General features: G+C 48.6%; 1 protein-coding gene and 1 pseudogene across 1 annotated transcript; both read right to left on the bottom strand.

Annotated features, from left to right (window-relative positions):
• Window positions 1–16,208: 16,208 nt before the first annotated feature.
• On the bottom strand, window positions 16,209–17,243 carry LOC120669310 (RING-H2 finger protein ATL39-like). The gene is made up of 2 exons (XM_039949085.1): window positions 16,990–17,243; window positions 16,209–16,431 (listed from the first exon to the last, which is right to left on the bottom strand). Exons 1-2 carry the CDS (start codon window positions 17,241–17,243, stop codon window positions 16,209–16,211), a joined length of 477 nt encoding a protein of 158 aa, XP_039805019.1.
• A 3,029-nt stretch (window positions 17,244–20,272) lies between these two features.
• Window positions 20,273–20,912, bottom strand: LOC120669309 (annotated as a pseudogene).
• Between the last annotated feature and the right edge of the window lie 2,002 nt (window positions 20,913–22,914).

Below are 22,914 nucleotides of genomic sequence, written 5' to 3'. Positions count from 1 at the left end.
TCAAAACTAGATGCACAACCAATATTTGCTTCCATTGCAGAACCAGATGCCTTTGTGTCATTCTTGGTCTTTTTTTCATTTGTGTTGCCTTCTCAAATCCACCAATTAGTCTATCAGATCCATGAATTTCTTTCTCATTAACCTTGACGCCTCTTGGTTTTATACCATGGTCTTGCTGCTGTGAAGGAAAAAACACAAAAAAAATTAGGTTGTGTGCAGTGGCACATGTGGGGTTAACAAAAGTAGTCATCAGGTTGTAGCACAGTGCAAACCTTGTGGATGAGATGAACTATCTGTATCTGGATCAACCCTTATTTTCAGGCTTTTCTTCACCTCTTCCGCTAATTTTTCTACATTGTTCATAGCCATAAAGTATGTTTCATCAGATTCAGCAACTCGGGTTGCTAATTGAAGAAACATTCTGCATAACTCTTTTTTGTGTTTTGATAGCTTAATTGTGGGATCTTCATGTGTCTGATGAGCTCTTTATATGAGCCACTTCGCATTAATAATTCATCTGTTTAGTATGTACTGTTCAGGAATTTTTTTGATATTGTTAATATCAAGTATCTTCAATGCGTGGTAGCATAAGATTCCAACAAATTCAAACTTTTTGCAGCTACATTTCACATGACCTTCCAATGTAGAAAACTTTACGATATGTTCATTTCTTTTGCCATAGACCTTTATTTTTGTACACCTTTTCAGCATCAGTATCACCACAATAGAATAGATCGCACTTTAGTGTTTGCATCACTTGTTCTTGGAAAACCTTAAATACTGCTGGAGTATAGATTTTTGTTGCATGCCTTAGTATTCTCAGGTGTGGTTTCAACTTTGGTGTACAAGTCATATTACACCTCTTCATATCATTTATGCCACCAGCCTTTCAAAGTGCGCAAAAAAAGTAAGTTATGTCACACTAATATATCCCTTCAATTCATTATTCATGCTTTCACTTCTTTGAGTGCTAACCATGTCAGCAGAAAATGTATTTCGTCCATATGCTAAGGCCCATTGCTCCTTTTTTTTAAAAAAAATTCCATTCGAGCCATTTGTTTTCTCGTAGCTTATACTTGTCTAGCAAATTGTTCCATGCGTTTATAAAATCCTCCTCGTCCTCTTGATCATAACTACAACTCTGAAAATCTACATTAAACTTCTTATAATCCTCCACAACTCCAGAAAGATGGTTGCATGCATTTTGGTTCATATGCCAAACACAAATTCTGTGATGACCTAGTACTATCCTAATTGCTTTTGCCATTGCTGCATCTTCATCGATCAGAATGGTCTGAGTCTTCTTTCCTTACATAGCAGCTAATAAAAAAGGTTTTGAAAAGCCAAATGAAACTTTCAGCAGTTTCATCATACAAAAGTGCAGCACCATAAACTATTGTTTTCTTATGATTGTTCACTCCAACTAGCAAACCGGGACGCCCATCATTTAGCTTTTTGTATGTTGTGTTACAGGAAATGACATCATCATAAACTTCATAGTCTGAAACCATTTTAGAATCAGTCCAGAAAATATTTGTTATTAGCTCATCCTCATCAACCTGAATGGAATAGAAAAACTTCCCATCTTCTTATGGTTTCTTCTCCAAATATTCTAACAGTCCTCCAATGTCTCATTGCTTTATCTTCAATGACCTCTTTGAATACAATTTATGTTTCATATCCTCAAGTGTAAATCCAAGATTCTCATTCCATAACCTTCTTCTGCAGTAATTGCAACGCTAAATCCATGTAGCTGGCTTCATTGGTAAACGTGTGATTGTTTGGCTGAGATGCCATTGTTGTTGTGTGGAAGAGGAAGATGTAAATTTGATAATTATTCTCCTAACGCCGGCTGTAATTTGCGCCATTATTTTTCAGAATTAGGCAGCTTTTCCCTCCATTAATTTCTCCTGATGGTTCTTGGGGCCAAAGAAACAAGTGGGTTCCCTTTTTATCGCTCCGTTTTCCCTGGCGTGGATGGAAAAATTAAAGGCCTAGAAAGCTAGCCAATGGATGGCCTCCACGTGCATAGGGACACAAATAGAAACATGCAAAGGAGACAGAGAAGCCCCAGCTGTGCGACTCCCGTGCAGTCGTTTGATACGACAGATCAGATTAGTCAACGAGCTCCAAGGGCTGTCGCCCTCGTCTCTCCTTCGCCGTAGCTTCGTTCCCGTTCGTTCAGAAATAAGAAAGGAAAAAGATTTAGAAAGAATATACGATTTATACTTGAGAGAGGAGCTATGATATCACCTTTTAGCCTTTCACTGCTAGAAAAACTAGCATTAGTGTCGGTCATATGGCGCGTTGTTATACCGTTTGCCACGACCTATACTGCCCGGCTGGTATTAAATTGAGTACTGACCAATCTAAATGTGTCACCTAGAAAAATGTAAAAAATATCAAAAACCCTTGGGAGGCCCGTACATGGGCATTGCGCATATACTTCAAGAGCTTTCAAATTTGGATAAAGTCTATTTTTGGCCATCCAACTTTTGCCCGAGTTTGATTTTGGCCATCCAACTCTAAAACCGGGCATCCTTGACCATCCAACTCTCAAAACCGGTCACATTTGGCCATCTGGTGGTTTTGAGTGTGGTTTTGCTGACGTGGACGCCATATGGTGGTGGGGCCCACCTGTCAGCCCTCCTATCCCCCTTCTCTCCCTTTCTTCTCTCCTCTCCCCAGCCTCTCACCCTACATCGGCGGGCGGTGCTGGTAGGGCAGGCAGGGCAGGCCGCTGCCACGTGCCGGGCACCGGCCATGGCTTGAGCTCGAGGCTGCACCGTCGCCGACGCCCGCACTCGCCGCCGCCGCTCAGAGGGGCCACCCGCCCGCCTTCCTGCGCGTTCCTCGAGGACCTCGGGGTGCCGTCCATGCGACCCTGCCCCTGCTCGCCCCGCGGGCCACCCTGCTCCTTTGTGCCGCCGTCGATCCCGGGAGAGCAGGGGGCGGTGGCAGCGCAACCTTCTACCCCACCGCCGGCCGCCCTCAATTCGTCGTCTCCGGTGAGGTTCCCTTCAATTTCTTGTGCAGGGAGCTTCGCTGTCCTCTCCTCGCCCGACTCTAGTCCTCACCCGATCGATTCCCCTACCGCAGGTCCTCCTCAGCGGAGCTCCATCGCCACCACCGCCGGACGTCGTCGCCCCGCCTCCTCGCCGCCGCCGGGCGTGGGCGCTGCGCCACGTGCCGCTCTCGCTCACTAGCTGGACATGAACGAACGATGGGCTCGCTGGCGGCAGCAAGGGGCGGCGGCGGCGCTACTCCTGCGGCAGCCTAGCGGGTGGCGGCCATGGAGGGGCGGCGGCGCCATTGTTGACGGCCATTATTTCACGTTCTGGCCGTCAACTTATCGGGAATAAATGAGATTTACACTAAGTTCCATTCATACTTTGTTTAATTCTAATAAGTTCCATGAGTTTTGGATGAGTTCTGATTTCAGGAGAATACATGACAAAAAGGGACGAATTTGGGCCAAAACCCAGGCCGGCCGGCCTGGCACCCCTACAAACCCTGCCACGTCTTCGATCCAGGGGCATTGTCATGAACTCAAGTGTATCTGAGCCAAGAATTGGACGTCGGTTTGATCGAATGGACCGAAAGGCTTGCACAAGGATCAAAGGCCCCACCATTCAGCGCAAAGACCTGTCCAAGTCAGCAATCCACATCCCTAGAAGATCAAAAGTGTCCACTAGCAACATCGGTGCAACAGAGGGCCGAGAGGAGCCAGAGGGAGGCCGGCCGGCCTGGACTTGTCTACTTTCGGGCAATGCAAGCTACACCGACTCCAGGAGGCAATCAGGGACGTCCACATAAAGGCGGTGGCCAGATGGCCAAAATCCTAGGCCGGACAGCCTAGGAGAGGCCGGCCGGCCCCACTCTGCAGCCCCTCAGGCTCTGGCTTCGCGTGAAGGTAAAGCACAACTGTCACAACCGCCTCCAACCGATGCCACGTGCTTCACCTGCTCAGAACCGACCTTGGAAGGGCTATAAATAGAGCACTCATCCCTCACTTGTGACACACACCATGGAGCTCATTTCTCTCTTCACTTTCTAGAGTAGGATTAGTAGTTTGGGAGTTAGAGTCGAGTCGAGCTTGCTCGGGATTCTAGAGTTCTCGGAAGTCTGGTAAAGCTCTTGTATCTTTCTTTTGAAGTTATCAATATAAGTTATCTTCTCTACTTTTCTGAGTCAGCTTTACTTCCACTTTCTTTTATCTTCTCGAGTCTAAGTGTTCAGCTCGAGCGCGGAAGTTTTACCCTTTAGCTTAGGCTAAGTTATCTCTCTGATATTCAGGAAATTATCTTACGAGTTTTCTCGCCCGGACTAGAGTATCTCAAGTTAGTGCTCCCGGTTGAGGGGGATTTCTCTCGAAGGCCTCGAGAGAAATCCTAACACCGAGTGCAGACGTGGTGTCTGAGCTTAGTGTTAGCTAGAAAGTGTGTTCCACCCCACAGTACCATTGTGGTAGGCGGCAGGTGGTGACAGCCCTGTCCGTCACTTGTAGTCCACCACGTTCCGGTGTTTTCATAGCAGTAGTACCGACTGCCGTTGGACTCCCTTCTCATCCCATTCTGAGTCCTTCCCTGTGGCCGCCGAAGTAAGCTCTTCTTTCCCGAGGATTAGTTAGATAGTTAGTATGATCTAGAGAGGCTAGCTCGATAGTTCAGAAGTGTATCAGGTGTCTTATCTCGCTCGTTGTCCTCCCAACTGCTACCTCTCTAAGGAATTGAGTCTCTGTGTGTCACTCGGTCATAGACTAGCCATTTATCTTATCCTTGTATCTGGCTTACCCCCATCTAAATTAGTCGGTTGATCAAACTAGTACAATTATCATTCGATTTATGATACTCTTTACCATAGTGCTTCTCTGAGGAAAAATACGATACCCTAGAATACTCCATGGTAAAGTGCTACAGTGGTGATTCTGTGCACTTGCTGAATTGATATTCTATTGGGGCATAAGAAACGCCAACAAGCATTTCTGGCGCCGTTGCCGGGGAAGCAATTGGCCAAAGATATCGTAAATAGTCTGATAGACTTCACTAGTTTGTCACCGCTAATCTTAGCGGGCTTACCATTGCTCACTCTATCTTCTTAATTGTAGCAGAGCAGTGCATGACTGGTTTCGACTTACCAAGTAACTTCAATCCGAACCCAGAAAGAATTGGGAGAATCGTGAGACGCCACGTCATCCCACCTTAGAAAATACTTACCTTGCCCATTAGTTTACCATCCACTTCAGTCGCATCATCCATGGCCCAGAAGTCTCTTCGTCAATTCTCGGCCCCGTCCAGTAGCCACATTCCTTCTGGACTGAACCAAGACCAAGCCGGCAATGACGGCTTTGAGCTGAAGACTGGACTGGTGAACATGGTTTAAGCTAGTCCGTTCTGTGGAAAGGCATCCGAGGATGCCAATGCCCATCTCCAGAATTTTCTGAGGTGAGTAACACCATCAACCCCAAAGGTACTACGATGGATATCGTTCGCCTTTGGTTATTCCCGTTCTCACTGCTCGGGAAGGCCAAGGCGTGGTTTTACTCCAACAAAGAGGCTTTCAACACATGGGAAGCTTGTTCAAATGCATTCCTGGCCAAGTACTTCCCTGCGGGCAAGACCAATGCCCTCCGGAACAGAATCTCCGGTATTCAGCAACTACCGGATGAGACCATCCCAGAGGCCTGCGAGCATATGTAGGAATACATTCAGGCATGCCCACACCACGGCATGGAGGAGTGGCTGATTATCCAGAACTTCTTCCATTGCCTAAATCAGCAAGCTAAGGGCCACGTAGATGCAGCAGCGGGTGGTTCCTTCCTCTCTCTCGATGTTACGGGAGCGAAGACGCTTATTGATAAGATAGCCTCCAATCAGAGTTGGAGAGGTGACAAGCAGCCAGCCCGTCCGAGTGGCGTGCATCAGATCGACAGCGTCGATATGCTGGCTGCCAAGATGGATCTTCTCATGAAGAAACTGGAGTCTCCGCACATGGAGGCTAACCAGGTCTCGGAGTCTCGGATGACATGTGAAACATGTGGCGAGACTGGGCACTCGGGCACGTCATGCCCCCTTACTCAAGAGGATGCGAACTTCGTTGGCACCAACAACAATAATCCCAACTCGGGATTCCGTCCTCAACAAGGTTGGAACTCAAATCCCAACCTCCCCTTCGGAAATCAGCAAGGTATGAACTTTAATAACAATTTTCAGCCTTCTTTAAAAGACCTAGTTTATGGCCAGAAGCAAATAAATGACAACATCTGCAAGAAGTTTCTTGCTAATGACAAAATCTTGGAATCCTTGGCCTCACAACTAGAGGGCTTTAGCTCTATTATTAAAAACCAGTTGAGCTTCAATAAAATGATAGAAACCCAGGTAGCTCAGCTAGCCTCATCCTGTCCTAATGCTAACACGGGGAAACTGCCTGGGCAACCGGAAGTTCTCTCGAAAGAAAACGTTAATGCGGTGACTACGCGTGGTGGTAAGTCCACACGGGAGCCACCCCTCCCACAGGATGCAGGAACCCGGTGGAAAGCCGTATCCGCCAGCCATACCGAAGCTGAAGAAGAAGAGCAGGAGGAGGCTGTCGACTTCAACACTATTGCAGCCCAGGAAGACCATGTGGAACCCCCTAGAACTTCACGGGACTACCACGACACAACTGTCTTACCGTTTCCGGAACGGATAAGGAAACCGGTGGCCAACGAACAATTCGGCAAGTTCGTAGAGGTAATAAAGAAGCTCTTTGTCAATATACCGCTTCTTGATGCTATGCAGGGGCCTACGTATGCCAAGTATATCAAAGATATTCTTGGAAACAAGAGAGCGCTACCCACCACCGAGGTCGTGCAGTTAACAGAAGTGTGTAGCGCTGCTATACTCAATCCTCTCCTGGTGAAAAAGAAGGACCCAGGCTGCCCAACCATCACATGCTCTATCGAGACTCAACATTTCTCAAACGCTTTATGTGACTTGGGAGCAAGCGTCAGCGTCATGCCCAAGGTAGTCTATGACCACCTTAATCATCATGCGCTTGCCCCTACTGCCATGTGTTTGCAGCTAGTGGACCAATCAGTTCGCTACCCTGCGGGAGTAGCGGAAAACATTCCGGTGACAATCTGGAATTTCCTCATCCCCGTAGACTTCGTCGTCCTCGACATGGAAGTTGATACCAAGACACCTCTCATCCTTGGGAGGCTGTTCTTGAGTACCGCAAATGCAAGTATTGATGTGGGAGCTGGAGAAATTCAGCTCAACATCAATGGTCAGAAGGAGATGTTCGCCTTCAAACCGAAGGTCGAACAATGTTCTCAAGTCAAGGCAATCAACTGGAAAAAGAAGTCCGAGAAAGAGCCGGAGAAACCATCCATCCCACCTATTGAAGCCCTCATTGAGTACGTAGAAAGTCTACGGATTCAAGAGGAGGCGAAGTAAATCAAGCTTCACAACTACAAAAATGCGAGACGAAGAATCCAACGTAAGAAATTTCTGGAATCAGAGAAGAAAGAGGTCGGATCAAAACCCACACCCAAGAAGGTGTGGCGGAAGAAATGGTCGTCGTCGGAAACTCCACCCAGTGACGACAAACGAACCAAAGGGAAGGAGAGTCCAGCTCTGGACTCAAAACCCGAGCCCGCGCCATGAGGTTCATGGTACGTATCCATCATCACATTGCATATAGGATAGTTTATTTATTCTTGCATAAATTTTACTTCATCTCTACATAAGCATGTTTGATTTTAAACCAAAGCATGTTTGAATTTCGAAACAATACATTCAAAGGAACTTCACAAAAAAAATTTGAAAAAAATCGGAAATTTGTTAGGCCGGCCGACCCCACCTAGGTCGCCCGGCCCCACAATCTTTTGCTTTGGCCAGGAACAGCAAGGGATAAGGACTATTGCGTGCACATGGAGCAAAGGAAAAACGACGAGCACTGAACATGCCAAGGTCAGGCCATTCGGCCCCATACAGGCCGGCCGGCCTCCCTGCGCCGTTCACGTCCCCTCACCACCGACAGGGAGCGCCACCACCAGCAGAACTATGCTCTAGACCCCAGCCGTAGCATGCTCGCCTCCGTTGGAGGCTGGCCGGCCTAGCCTAGGTTGGCCGGCTTGGCCTCTGCGCGATGCTTTAAAACCCGACGATGGCGACGATCCTCAGTGCACTAGAAGCTCAGGTTTGCATGTTCCAGCCCGAGCTCGCCCATCTCCTCTCCCTTCCTAAGTTCCTTTGCTTAATTGAGCTCTTTTGAGTTGATTAAGTAAAGAACTCAAGTGCTAGCTCAACCAAAAATAAACCCTTTAGCATTTAGTGAAGTTCTTTAAATATGAAAATCCCAAAAATATTTCCCTTGAATAAAGTTATGGCACGCTGAATGACAAACAGTTGTGGTGGTTTAACGCCGCAAGAACAACTAACCTCTCTATTAATTGTCATATCCTTCAGGTATTGTGTACTAACATTTTGCAGGAACCATGTTCGAGAAAGCAAAAGAAAAGATCAAGAAGACGTTCTCAAAGAGCTCGAGAAGTTCACGGAGTTCGTCTTCCTCGCGGGATAATATGTCGGTCGACTTCGGTCGCCATACAAATGTGTCCCGTGAGGAAGAGGAGTCTCTAGCAGTCCCGAGGCACCGTCTCCGCATCAGGGTCCTGAAGATGGTTGAGCAAATCGTCATTAAGAACGACTACGAACGGGAGGCCCTGGAGCTACCGAAGAGGCAGAACTTTGTCCATGCCAAGCGGTTCGAGTCACGCTTCCTCATGAAGACGGGACTCAAGCAGGACATGAACAACGCCTTCACCGCTGTCGGATGGGAGAACTTTGTCGACATCGTCGAACCAGGTTCGTAACTCTTAATCATGGAATTTCTGATTTCCCTTGCCATTGAAGAAACTGGTGCTAAAACTAAAGTTTATTTCCGTCTCTTCAAATAACAATTTGAAATGAAATTAAAAGACTTTAGCATCGCATTGGGTTTTCATAAAAGATGCACCCTTGACCCCAACGAGCTTGCTAAGAAACATTATTACGACCGAAATTCATGGTGGAGTGCAATATCAAATGAACTTGTGAGTAGCAAAAATAGCATAGTCTCCATCCATAATCCTACTTTGAGGTTCCTAGCCAAGTGGCTCGCCATGGTCGTGCACCCTCGTGCAGACCTTCGCCTTTGCAGCTTGCCCGAGCTGCAGTACTTGTATGCCATGGCGAAGCAAATTCGCTGCTCTCCAGTCAGAACCATGCTCGCTCAGTGGCAGAAGATGATCTCCGGCAGAAGCCCCACCGATATGACCTCCCTTGTCACTCGCATTGCGAGCTACGTCGGTGTGTTGGACAATGCCGAGGTCATCTTCATGCCAGAAACCGAGGCATTCAGGTATGAGGTTGACCTTGAGCACTTCGTGCAGGGACACATGATGCGCGAAGGGCCCGGAAATTCCATCTTTATGTGTTACCCCCGGTATGACAGAGAGATCGAGCTCCCATGCCCGAGACTCTCTCTCTTTACGCGGTGAAGAGCCTAACCTTGCAGATGGAGAAGAAGGAGCCCGCACGACGGAGTGTTGCAGGTCCTCAGACAAGAAGCAGAACCCGGCTAGACCAACAAGCCGGAGCAGGTTCATCGCGTCAAGTGCCCCGGTTTGCACTACTACGCAGCCCGGACCATCCACCCAGAACATGAACTTCGATGAAGCCTATGGGTACTATGCCCATGGCGACCCGAACATGTTTCAGGCTGGCAGTAGTGGGTACACCGGTGATCAGGGACCGTACTACCCCACAGGTATGCATCCGTCTTATGGTCTGTAACATCCCATATTTTTACGGAATGTTATATAGTGCAAAAATGTGAAATTTCAAAAACTTTTTGTGTGCATGTGTAATTAGGTAGAAATAATGTAAGGCTGATCTCCCTTTCCTTCTCGAATTCCTAGAAAATTAAAAGTAACACAAATATAAGGATATAAATGTTAGTGTGCTATATTTGGAGTTGGAGTTTATTTGGATCTACCTTGTTTCAAATTTGGTTTGATTGGATTTTGTTTGAAGTTGGGTGGCAAATAATTTTAATTAAGCCATTCAAATTATTTTCAAAAGCTAACTCAAACCCCTAACTAACCTTGGGCCTAAACCTCCTAACCTACCCCAGCCTGGCCCAACCCGCACAGCTGCCTTGGCCTGCTAATCCGCCGGCCCAACAACCCCTTCCTCACCCGCTGGCCTACACGGCCCGAGCCACACGCCCCGCGGGCCCGCGTCGCGGTCCAACACCCCGCGCATGCCTCAGCATGTCCCTCACCCTTTTGCCTGAGCTCGCTGACACCCCGGCCCCACCCGTTAGCGCGTGCCCCTGTACCATTTTCCCCTTCCTCCCGACGCCTCTGCTTTTCGCGGACGCCGTCGCTCGCCCCGCGCTCTCCACCTGCTCCCGCGCAACTGCCTCCGCTCCGCGACAACGCGCGGAGCGCATCTCCCGCCGGCCACCTGCCCTGCTGATGCCCGCGTCTACCCCCACGGTCGGCCCCGATTCCCTCGCGCGCTCCACCCTTTCCCCTCGCGCACGAAAGCCCGGCCGTGGAGCCCTGATGCTGCCACGTCACGCGCCGGCCCGGCCATCACATCACCGCTGTTCCTGTGCCCCCAGCCTCTCCAAACCCTAGCACCGGCTCTATATAACCCCCAATCGACATATCCAAACCCTAGCCGCCTTTCCCTGTACCCAATCGGCGCCACCGCCACCACCATCGAGAAATAGAGGAGGCACTCCAAGCCAAGGAAGAGGGGGAGAAGCAAGGAAGGGAAGGAGGAGCTTGACGCTGCCGTCACACCAAGCAAGAAGGATCCAGCACCACGCACACGAAAAAGAGGAAGGAGCTCGACCGCCGCCGCGCCAAGGGAGAAATCATGGAGGAGGAGCGCCACGACGCCGCGCCGTCGCAATGGACCTCCACCATGCTGGTGCCCCCGTACGACTCCGTCGGCGAAGCAGCGCTACACGGCACTGCTTCGAGTCGTCGCGACCGCACCTCACCACGGCACCGAGCCCTTCCTCCACGAGCCCGCCGGTGAGCCACCGTCGCGCCGTCTTTCCTCCGCCGTCTGCTCGCCCTACTGTTCGGCCGCCGTACGCCGCCGATGAACCCTCCTATCGAGCCATTGGAACCCATCCTATCCTTTCTTGCATGGACCCGACGTCTGTGCCTCCACCGCAGCCCTCTTCCCCGCCGCGCCGCCACCGCAGACCCGGAACACCGGTGCCTCACGCGTGCGCGTCGCAACCGCACCGCGGCACTGGGACTTACCCAGTTGTCACGCGCGCAAGAGCTCCCACAGCCGCACACACCCGCTCCGCCTTCCTGTCCGTCGCCGGAGCGCTTGAGCCCCGTTGGTGCTACCCTCGCAATTCTGGCCGCCCAGACCGCCGCGAACACACACGCATGGCCGCTTGCACGGGCCAAGACGCCCCCTTTTAGCCTGGCCGCGAACACCGACTCGCCACGCGTGGCCCTGCCCCCAGCGTCCGCTAGCACCTGCACAGGCCAAGGCCGCCCCTTTTGACTTGTTTCGCACGCATGACCTTGCCCATGCACCACCCTGACCTCACCGCCGTTATCCCGCCACCGTGCAGCCCGGCCTCGCCCTGCCGTTGCTCCGCCAGTCTGGAACGCGCCGTGGCCACGCTTCGGCGTACACACGCACCTCGCCGGCCGAAGGCTTTGCCTTTTTACCCGGCCGCGTGCGCACAGTCTCGCCGCAGAACCTCGTCGTCACCTCGCCACAGCTGCACTGAGCACCGACCTTGCCGTGACGTCGCGCGCGCGCACGTCCAGCCGCGCGAGCCTTTCATCGAACGCCCTGAGGGCATGGATCACGCATACACCCACGATTTGGTTGATCGCACACACGGCCACGCAGACCTGTAGTCGCACCGGGTCCGGTCCAGCCACACTGGATCCGCCGCCTCACTAACGGGCGGGCCCCGCCTATCAGTGGAAGGCGCTGAGCCGCCCCGCGGGCCCATTCTATAAGAGAGGGAGAGAGTGAGAAGGAGCCGTTGGGCCGTGGCCTTGCTTTCAGCCCATCAAGCCGAGCCGGCCTACCTGCGAGCCGTGGCCCGAGCCGGCCCGTTCCTAACCTGAGCCGAGCAGCAAAAAATATTCCGGTGAAGGTTGTTTAGTCCTTCAACCGCTCAAGACCAAGGGATGAAAACAGATACGCCCCATCTTCCAGAACCTTAGGTATGAGCCAACTTACTCATAGTACATACGGGACGAGTAATATGCTATGCACAAGGTACCTGCAGGGTGTGAACATCGATGCAACTCCTGATCCATCGAGCCTCAGTTTGAGCTTTGCTCGAGGACGAGCAAAAGTTTAAGCTTGGGGGGTGTTGACGGCCATTATTTCGCATTCTGGACGTCAACTTATCGGGAATAAACGAGCTTTACACTATGTTCCATTCATATTTTGTTTAATTCTAATAAGTTCCACGAGTTTTAGATGAGTTCTGATTTCAGGAGAATACATGACAAAAAGGGACGAATTTGGGCCAAAACCCAGGCCGACCAGCCTATCCTAGTCCGGCCTGGCACCTCTACAAACCCTGCCACGTCTTCGAAACAGGGGCATTGTCATGAACTCAAGTGTATCTGAGCCAAGAATTGGACATCGGTTTGATCGAATGGACCGAAAGGCTTGCACAAGGATCAAAGGCCCCACCATTCAGCACAAAGACCAGTCCAAGTCAGAAATCCACCTCCCTAGAAGATCACAAGCGTCCACTAGCAACGTCGGTGCAACAGAGGGCCGAGAGGAGCCAGAGGGAGGCCGGCTGGCCTCCCCTAGGTCGGCCGGCTGGCCTCCCCTAGGTCGGCCGGCCTAGACTTGTCTGTTTTCGGGCAACGCAAGCTACACTGACTCCAGGAGGCAATCAGGGACGTCCACACAAAAGGCGGTGGCCAGATGGCTAAAATCCTAGGCCGGCCAACCTAGGAGAGGTCGTCCGGCTCTACTCTGCAGCCACTCAGGCTCTGGCTTCGCGTGAAGGTTAAGCACAACTGTCACAACCTCCTCCAACTGACGCCACGTGCTTCACCTGCTCAGAACCGACATTGGAAGGGCTATAAATAGAGCACTCATCCCTCACTTGTAACACACACCTTGGAGCTCATTTCTCTCTTCACTTTCTAGAGTAGGATTAGTTGTTTGGGAGTTAGAGTCGAGTCGAGCTTGCTCGGGATTCTGGAGTTCTCGGAAGTCTGGTAAAGCTCTTGTATCTTTCTTTCGAAGTTATCAATATAAGTTATCTTCTCTACTTTTCTGAGTCAGCTTTACTTTCCGCTTACTTTTATCTTCTCGAGTTTGAGTGTTCAGCTCGAGCGCGGAAGTTTTATCCTTTAGCTTAGGCTAAGTTATCTCTCTAATATTCTGGAAATTATCTTACGGGTTTTCTCGCCCGGACTAGAGTATCTCAAGTTAGTGCTCTAGGTTGAGGGGGATTTCTCTCGAAGGCCTCGAGAGAAATTCTAACACCGAGTGCAGACATGGTGTCTGAGCTTAGTATTAGCTAGAAAGTGTGTTCCACCCCACAGTACCGTTGTGGTAGGCGGCAGGTGGTGACTGCCCTGTCCATCCCTTGTAGTCCACCACGTTCGGGTGTTTTCATAGCAGTAGTGCTGACTGCCGTTGGACTCCCTTCTCATCCCATTCTGAGTCATTCCCTGAGGCCGCCGAAGTAAGCTCTTCTTTCCCGAGGATTAGTTAGTCTGATCTAGATAGGCTAGCTCGATAGTTCAGAAGTGTATCAGGTGTCTTATTTCACTCGTTGTCCTCCCAACTGCTACCTCTCTAAGGAATTGAGTTTCATTGTGTCACTCGGTCATAGACTGGCCATTTATCTTATCTTTATATCTGGCTTACCCCCATCTAAATTAGTCAGTTGATCAAACTAGTACAATTATTATTCGATTTATGATGCTCTTTGCCATAGTGCTTTCCTGAGGAAAAATACGATACACTGGAATACTCCATGGTGAAGTGCTACAGCGACGATTCTGTGCGCTTGCGGAATTGATATTCTATTGGGGCATAAGAAACGCCAACAGCCGTTCTGGGCTCTGAGAGGAGCTCGGCCTGTCTCTGGGAGGGAAGAGGAGTGGAGAGGGAAGCGGGAGGCGTCGACACGAAGCAAGTGAGGGAGGGGAGAGCTGGGTAGGGGAGGGCACGGGGTGAAGGGCGCAACACTCGTCGTGGTGGCCGGCAACGCCGCGTGCGGCGCGACGGGAGAGCTTGCGCCTGGACGAGGCGATGGGACGGGGCGGTGGCGGGCGCAGGCTGGTCGGGGCGTCGTCCTTGGCGTGGCCTGGCCGTCAGGCATCGCCGGCCACCTGTGCCGGCGGCCTCTGCCGCGGCACAGAACAGGGGAGGGTGAGGGAGAGGAGAGAAGAAAGAGAGAAGGGGGAGAGGAGGGCTGACAGGTGGGCCCCACCGTCATGTGGCGTCCACGTCAGCAAAACCACACTCAAAACCACCAGAATGGCCAAATGTGACCGGTTTTGAGAGTTGGATGGTCAAGGCTACCCGGTTTTGGAGTTGGATGGCCAAAATCAAACTCAAGCAAGTGTTGGATGGCCAAAAATAAACTTTATCCTTCAAATTTTGAGCCTGTACTAAAATGCCTATGTCCGGCTTTAGTACTGGGTAAAGAGTGATCTGTACTAGCCGTGTACAACGGAGGGTTGTTTTTCTCGCAGTGTTTCAATGCCATGTCAGAGTCGTCGTGAACACGCTTGCTCAACAAGAGACAACCTAGGGTTTAAAGTTTGACGTCGCGTACGTACGGTCGCTGTATTGAATACTCTCCCATGACCCGCTTGGTTTGTGCTGTGCTAGTGGATAGTGACATTTTGACTGCTAGTTATGGAGTCAAACAAAGCCAATTTACAAAACCAACTTCAGAACCCCGCGCTAGTGACCCTGAAGAATCTAATGACCTTTGACCGCGCGAGTAGAGGATGGGTACTGTAGCATTGCTGTAGCAAATCATCGATTAATTACCATCATTAGATTCGTCGCGAAAAGCTACACCTATTCCTGAAAAGATTTTGCAAATAGACTTTATTTAGTAGACCATGCATACGAGATTCTTTTGTAGAATGGAATGGAACGGAACCAAACAAACAAGGCCTATGTCACGCAATGACGCGCGCCAATCTCGCTGACATTGTGCAGTGTGCAGAGAATCGGTACTTAACTTGGCCTTGTTTAGATGCATTCAAAATTTTAAAATTTTACAAGATTCTCCATCACATCGAATCTTTGAACAAATGCATGAAGTATTAAATGTAGCTAAATAAAATAACTAATTACACAGTTTGACTATAATTTGCGAGACAAATCTTTTTAGTCTAGTTAACCCATAACGGAATAATAATTACCAAATACAAACGAAAGTGCTACAGTACTTTACACTCAAAACTTTTCCTATCTCAACAAGACCTTGGACGGAAGCTCAGAGTCCAACCAATAACCATGTTTTGTTGCCTTTTGTTTATGTCATGATCTAGACATATAGCTTCGCCTGCTCGTTCCAAAAAGAAAAAAAGGATAGGTTCTGCCTGCTGTACCGTACGAGTTGACTTCAGCTAGGTGCAGTAAGGTCATGTATTCTGTGGTAGATGGAATAATGTCAACGAAGCTTGCTTCCTGCGGCGGCGAACTGAGGCACCGAGCGTGCGTGTTTGAAATTTTTGTGCTGGTAGTGTAGGAATTTGAAAAACCTCGTTATTTATGGAAATTTCATTATAATTCGTCCTTTTTCAGGTTTGTCGCATGAATAGTATTTTTTTCTTTATTCTTAAAAGATGTGTGACCAACCTATCAATCAAATAATACGGGGACATTTTTTTCGCCCACGGCTCGGGTAACAGAATTTCGGAAAATTCCAGTGAAATTTAATCAAGTTCAAATCCCTAGCACGCACCGAAATCAACTACTTGCATGCTGGTTGCATGTATTGTAGACGGCAATGCAGAAACTCAGTGGATGATCACACAAGCAAATTCCTGATGCGTATGAATAATGTCAGCCAGAAGCTGTACAAGAATAGAAGGACACGCAGTTGACAAGCTACAACCAAAGTGCCCAAAGCAGCAGGAGCAGGAGACAAGGTGACAAATTAAACTGATGGTCGGCGCCCTGCTACACCGGCAGCTCCTGCTGCGGCTCCGCCGGCGCGGCCGCCGGGTCTTCTTCCTCCGGCGGCTCGACGTCCGCCCGGCAGAGAGGGCACGTCGTGTGCGAAGCCAGACACATGTCGATGCACTTCACGTGGTACAGGTTCTTGCACAGGGGCAGCCGCCGCACGTCAACACACGAACACACTGAATCGTGCGGTGCGAGTAGGGGCTTGATGTAGCTCCTCCTACGTGGAGCGGTTAGACTGGTCTAAGGGACCGATCAGACTGGTCGTCGGGGTGAAATCGGCGACGGCCGACGAACGCTAGCCCGGGAGGGACTCGTCAGGGCAGGCGCATGTAGGGTTGTTCTAGGATCGGCAGGCCACCTAGAACGCATTCAGACATCGTGGAGACGAAGGAAGAACAACCGGTGGAGGTTGGAAAAGCTAGGGTTTGGAGAAGAGGTAAAGAAGATAAAAAATAGTATTTGTATTGATTTTGATCGATTGGATACCTCAATCGGCCGTGACCCTTTATATTTATAGAGTGGGGTGGACTTATCACATTCCCTATTACAGATCTAGATCTATAAAAAATCTTAATTGACTCGGACTCCTATTAGACCTGTCGGTCCCTGCTGGACTGGCCACAGTGCCACGATCGGTCAGACCGCTCAGTCGGACCGGTCAAATCGGTTGGTGCTAATTTTAACTGTCAACACATCTCGCCGGCCTCCACCTTGCCGAGGCACACCGAGCACTGCTCCGCATCGACGCCGCCACGGGCCACCGCCGCCATCACGCCTTGCAGACTTGTTGTACGCGAACCCCGGCAGCTTGGCGATGTCCACGCCGGCGCGGCGCTCCCCCGGACTGTTGCCTGCTGCCACGGCGGCAGTGACCGGCGCTCGGCCGCGGACGCGGTACTTGCAGAACAGTACGATGACTGCAATGAAGGCGCGATGCCCGTGAAGCCGGAAGCTGAATATCACCGTCGCTTTCGTCGGCGGGTGGTGCTCTGGCGATGTTATGGTTGTTCTGCCGGAATGAGAAGCCATGGTGGCAGTTGGTGTGGCGGCGAAACGGCGGTGCTTCCGTTGGAGCTTTTCCTGCACAAAGCTGCGGTGCGGCGGACTGCGGGAGTATGGAGGCGTGCAGTTGTCTGTAAACTCGAGCAGGCTCCCAGATGTACTTCTCCTGTGTCTGTAATTTTTACCCAGGCTTTGTTTAGTTACAAGGTGTAAATTTTTTGAAAGAGAATATTTCTACATTTGAAGTACTAAATATAGACTAATCACAAAATTAATTACATATCTTGTCTGTAAATCGCGAGACGAATTTAATGAGCCTAATTAATCCATCATTAGAGGTTGTTTACTATAGCATTATTATAGCAATTTAACGTCTAATTACGGCCTAATTAGGTTCATTAGATTCGTCTCGTGATTTACAGGCAAACTATGCAATATGTTTTTTTACTTTGTCTAGATTTAAATCTCCATGCAGGTGCCGGAAATTTTTTTGGAATTTTGAATTATGCAACTAAATAAGGGTTTAGTACAAGGGACAGCGTGGACTATCCTAGTAACCATTGAATTAACTTTGGGAATAATTTTTTTTGGAGTTTCATCATGCCAGGTCGTAGTGATGCATGTTTTCATTAAAGTAGAAATGTAGATGAACGAGAGAGAATTAGGATCATTGCATTGATCAGTTGTGTATATGTACACGGTGAAGGGGAACAAATGATAACATACATCAGGGATGAGACATCTCTTGTGAATGGGTGACAACTGACAACTGTTATCTTCGCCGCCAACACCAAAAAAACAACAAACATGCCTGCTGATGTACGTAGTACATGTAAATGCATAATCTATGTCTTGATTGGCTACTTGGTGACTTAATTCTTTGGAATACTACTCTTCTAAAGATATTTTTCCAATTGGAGGGAAAAACCAAAGTAGGGTTGCTGCTGTCAAGAAATGGTGCTGCTTGCGCTTTGAGCTTTTCCCGGTTCAGGCTACTGTGGCCTGTAGGAGTGTAGACGCGTTAACAGTGGCCGATCTAGAGATTTTATTTTGTAGAGCCTGAGCGAACATAGAAACTAGAACATACTCGCACAAAGACCAGTCATCAGACACTAACATAATCCAAATTTGATTGTGGTTTTGTGGATAGTTAAGTTTGGCACCAATGGAGTGTTGTCCAACAATCAAATATATATTAAGTAAAAATCAAGAGAAAAAAATCATGGTAATTATTTTTTCATGTCTTTAATGTGCATGAAGCCATGCAGGTGTTTTCCCTCACTAGAGCCCAGGCATGCAGGTGCCTAGGGTCGCTGGGCTCTGGGCCCATCCCTGGGTGTTAATATAACAAGTGAATGGTATATGTGGGGAAAGGGGTATGTGCAGTTGTTTTTAAGCTAGACGCTCCTGGATATCCAGTTTTCGGCATTTTTTTACTTTGTACAAGTGATAGTGTGTAGGCACTAACAAATTGACTTTGGGACTTATAATTGTGTTTCATAGTAATGCGAGGTATACTGATTATTCTAGAGTTTTGTTACACCGCAGCCTCATCATAGGTAATGAAATCTGGTATATTGAAGTTCCTTCCTCTTGTATCAAAATAAGTTATAGTTTCTTTGCAACAGAAGAATCCGTCTCTTAGAGCCAAAATGGTTTTTCTTGAGCATGTATTTTCATCCCAATACACATGGAGAGCGCTGCTTACCCGCAGGAAAGTGACACTTCTGACTTAGGTGCTTCAGACATTGTGCATAACCGGTTGGTAGAATGATCTTACTAGTTGCTCTTGGTGCTAGTTCAACATGAAAGCGAAATGCAATTTGGTGTTTTCTGGAAATGATAAACTAGGAGATGGGGTTGATCAAATTTTCTTTGTTGATCTCCTAAAAACTCGTCATTGGATTAGACAGAGTTTCGCTATTCAACGCCAAGTAATGCCGCCTTTCTTGGTACCCAAGGTATGAAATTTTTTCTCTTTTTTCAAATTTATAAATGAAATCAGCCGAACAAGCCAGCATGTAATAAATAAAATAAATATGCCATAGTTAGAAGTGATGAGAAGAGGCGGGTGTGAGTTTTACTCCAAGATTGGTTCGCTAATTGTTTTTAGAGACCCTCGAATTATCGCAGAAGTCTGATTTTCAATCTTCACCTACAAAACTAGATAACATAGGCCATCCGACTATTGAAACCGTGCAAATTTAGCATTTAGGATAGTTTTCAAGGTGGCTTTACATTTTTTAAACATAAAAAATTCTAATTAGCTTTTAAAAAAAATCAAAACTAATTCATTTTGAAGCAAAAAAATATGAAACTAGTAACCGTTTTTTTTCTCTAAAAATGTAACCTATTTATTATTTCTCTATTTGAAACTTAATTATTTAAAAACATTAGACATAATTATAAGTAACTAAACAATATGAACATAAAAAAATGGATTTGAATAACTGAAAAGTATCATACTAATAGATATGTTATTGGTATGTTATAATTTTAGAAAAAAATTTATACCCATTTTGTACTTTTTAGTCAATGAATTACCTATAAATTTTTTAATTTAAATTTGAATATTTTTAATTATCACAAAATAGAAAATTACCTTCGAAACCACCTAAAGGGTCAAATTTGCCTGGTTTCAACAGTTGGATGGTCTTTGTTATCCGGTTTTGTAGTTAAAGGTTGAAAATAAAACTTTTGTGATAGTTCAATGGGTAAAATGGACTTTTCCCTTGTTTTTATCAAGGGAAACTCGGAATCTCGGTTTGCCACTTTCGTACCAAATTTGGAACTCTCGGATTACATGGTGCAGCTGCACCTGAAAACTGAACTAAACTACACCCGCGTATGCTGCGCTTGAGTAGTTGATGACGAGTAGCTAGGTAGCAAATTAAATGAAGTGATGGTCCTGAATGGAATATACAAGATTGAAAGCACAACAAATTCCTGATGTATATACAAATGCATTATTACAAAGGCGACAAGCTAGCTACGAGTTAACGTGCAGCCCGTCAGAGGAGCAAATAAACCCATGACCGGCGCCGACGACGAAGTAACTACACCGGCTGGAGCGCCTGTATTGGCTCCGTCGTGGTTGGCGCTGCCTGGCCGTCCGCCGGCTGTGGGCTGTGGCTCGACGACGTCCGACCGGCAGATCGGGCATGTGGCGTGCGACAACAGCCACAGGTCGATGCACTCCACGTGGTAAAGGTGCTTGCCCATGGGCAGCCGCCGCACCATCTCGCCGGGCTGCACCGCGCCGAGGCACACCGAGCACTGCGCCGCCCCGTCGCCGCCGTTGCCCCTGCGCCTTTGACGACTGGGTGTAGGCGTACTCCGGGAGCTTGGTGACGTCGACGCCAACATGGTGGTGGTCCGTTGCTCCTGAATCGCCTTTCACCCCGGCCCCGGTGGCGGTGACCGGCGCTCGTCGGCGGAAGTGGTTGTAGAAGTAGAAGAAGAGGACAGCTACGAGCGCGGTTCCCGTGAGCCCGATGCAGGTGTAGCTGAAGATTATCGTTCCTGTCGTCGTCAGGCGTTCCTGCCTCTCCGACATGGGTGGCGTTGGTACGAAAGATGCCATGATGGATGATGGTCGTCGGAGCTCGGCGGCGCGCGCGATGGAGATGGCACACGGCTGGCTTGCTCTTTGAGCCGACCTTTCGCCTGATCCAAGGGAAGTACGGCCAGGATGAGTACGGGGGGCTTATGATGAGAACGATACGGATGGCTTTGACATTGATTGCAGTTTGTTGTTGATGGGACAATGGGAGAGGATTGTAGCTGTGGTTCTAGTATTTTATCCTGGAAATTCTAGTACTCGAAGCTTCATGGCTGCCCGGCCGGAAGAAAGTGACACTTGCAATTTGATAAGCAGCTAAGCAATACAGTGTCAACTCTTTCATCCGTTGACCAGGATGAACTGGTTAGCATTTGCGAGATTAGTTTATTTAGTACATAAGAATTCGCATGATTGGATCCAACTTGAACTACCAAGACCTAGAGATATCATTTTCTTGTCCTCATCTGATACCGCCTCTTCCCTTAGCACACGGCCATGAACTATGATTTGATATATATGTTTGGCTCAAAACTAAATTCGCCAAGTTGAGAGACTATTTCTTTACAAAGCAAAATGCGGATGAGTTCAAGGTTGAAATGGTCCGGAAATAACTTCCATTGTTAATTTGTGGACCTGAATATATGTTGAGACAAGTGCCTACTAGCTTGGGGAGCTAGCTAGGATTTGAATTTAGTGTATACGTTTGCTGCTGCACCAGTCAATTTCCAATCCTCCCAGCCGCGCGCCGCGGCTTCGCGGTCCGCACCATCCACGGAAGGCAAGATGCGAGTGTGGAACAGCAACAGATGGGGCGCCATCATCTTCCAGTAACATATGTGGAAACAAGAACTTCTTTAGTATACATACTGGTGTTAATGGCATCTAGATTTTATATCACTGGTGAGAAAATTTTAAACCAATTTTTGCCATTTTTGCTAACATTTTGTGACAAATCAGCATGCCAGAATAGATCGAGGCCTATAGATGGCCAAATGGGCCATGTCAGATGGGCGGCACGGAAAACTGCACTAAAAAACATGATACGAACACAGAATACGGTGGGTTTAGTGTCAGTGCCAGCATGACACGGGCGTAGTGTAGTATGTGGACCGTAACTCCAGCACGCAGTGTTGGCACGGCACGACACGGATAATGTATAGGCACGGGCCTGGCACGGTACCTATCTGATACTAGGCATTAGATCTGATCTACAAGCAGTTAAGCTTGACCTACTAGCCGTTAGCCTTACAGACGTTCTAGACCGAGTGCCCACTTAAGGCTCGTCACAGCGGCCAGCGTATATATGCCGCGGACGACGCCTCTCGCCCCTTCCAAATTACCTAATCCTTCACTCCACTCCCTCACCTCGTCCGACTGCCTCTCGCGATCGCCTCTTGCCTCTCACTCGCCTTTCACCTCTCCCGCTCCACCGTCGGCCCGGCCCGGCACTACTACAAGACTTTTTTTCCTTCTAGTCCCATCCTCCTCTCCCATTTCCGGGCTCCACGAATCCGTCCCCAAACCTGAATTTTGAGTGGTTTGAACCTTTTTGTCATAGTAGTGTCTGGGCCCGCACTAACACAGCGTGCTGACCGTACCGTTGGCATGACACGGCACTACTAAGGTTTAGTGCCGAGTAATGTAGTACAGAATAGTGTCAGTGCCGAATACTGTTAGTGCCGGGTCGGCCGGTCTGCATTTTTGGCCATCTATATCGAGGCCACAAGTGACATAATGTTAGACTAATTTTTGCCATTTTTCTAACATGGCGTGACAAATCAGTGTGCTAATGGATCGATGACATGAAAATACCTTGTTGCCGATAGGTCAGCTAGCTTCCTCCCGTGCAGTTCCTCTACCCTTCTCTTCTCTTCTTCGTCTGCTCTCCTTTTTCTGTACAGGAACTACAGCTGGGTGCAGAAAGGAAGAACGTGTCTAGCTCAGTGGCGGATCTAGAATATATAATTATTAGGAGAAACTTTCTTCTACTTGTAAACAACTTTAGTCTCTCCTCACAATGTATTCATCTCAAAAAATTATAGGCGAGTCATAGTAGAGGCTCTATGGATCAGCGGCGCTAGAGGGGGGGGGGGGTGGGCTGGAGTGTGACAAAACCGCCAAATTAAATCTCTAATT

The sequence above is a fragment of the Panicum virgatum genome, chromosome 4N (assembly GCF_016808335.1).
Source record: "Panicum virgatum strain AP13 chromosome 4N, P.virgatum_v5, whole genome shotgun sequence".
Lineage (NCBI taxonomy): Eukaryota > Viridiplantae > Streptophyta > Magnoliopsida > Poales > Poaceae > Panicum > Panicum virgatum.
This window is presented reverse-complemented; position numbering and strand designations above follow the sequence as displayed.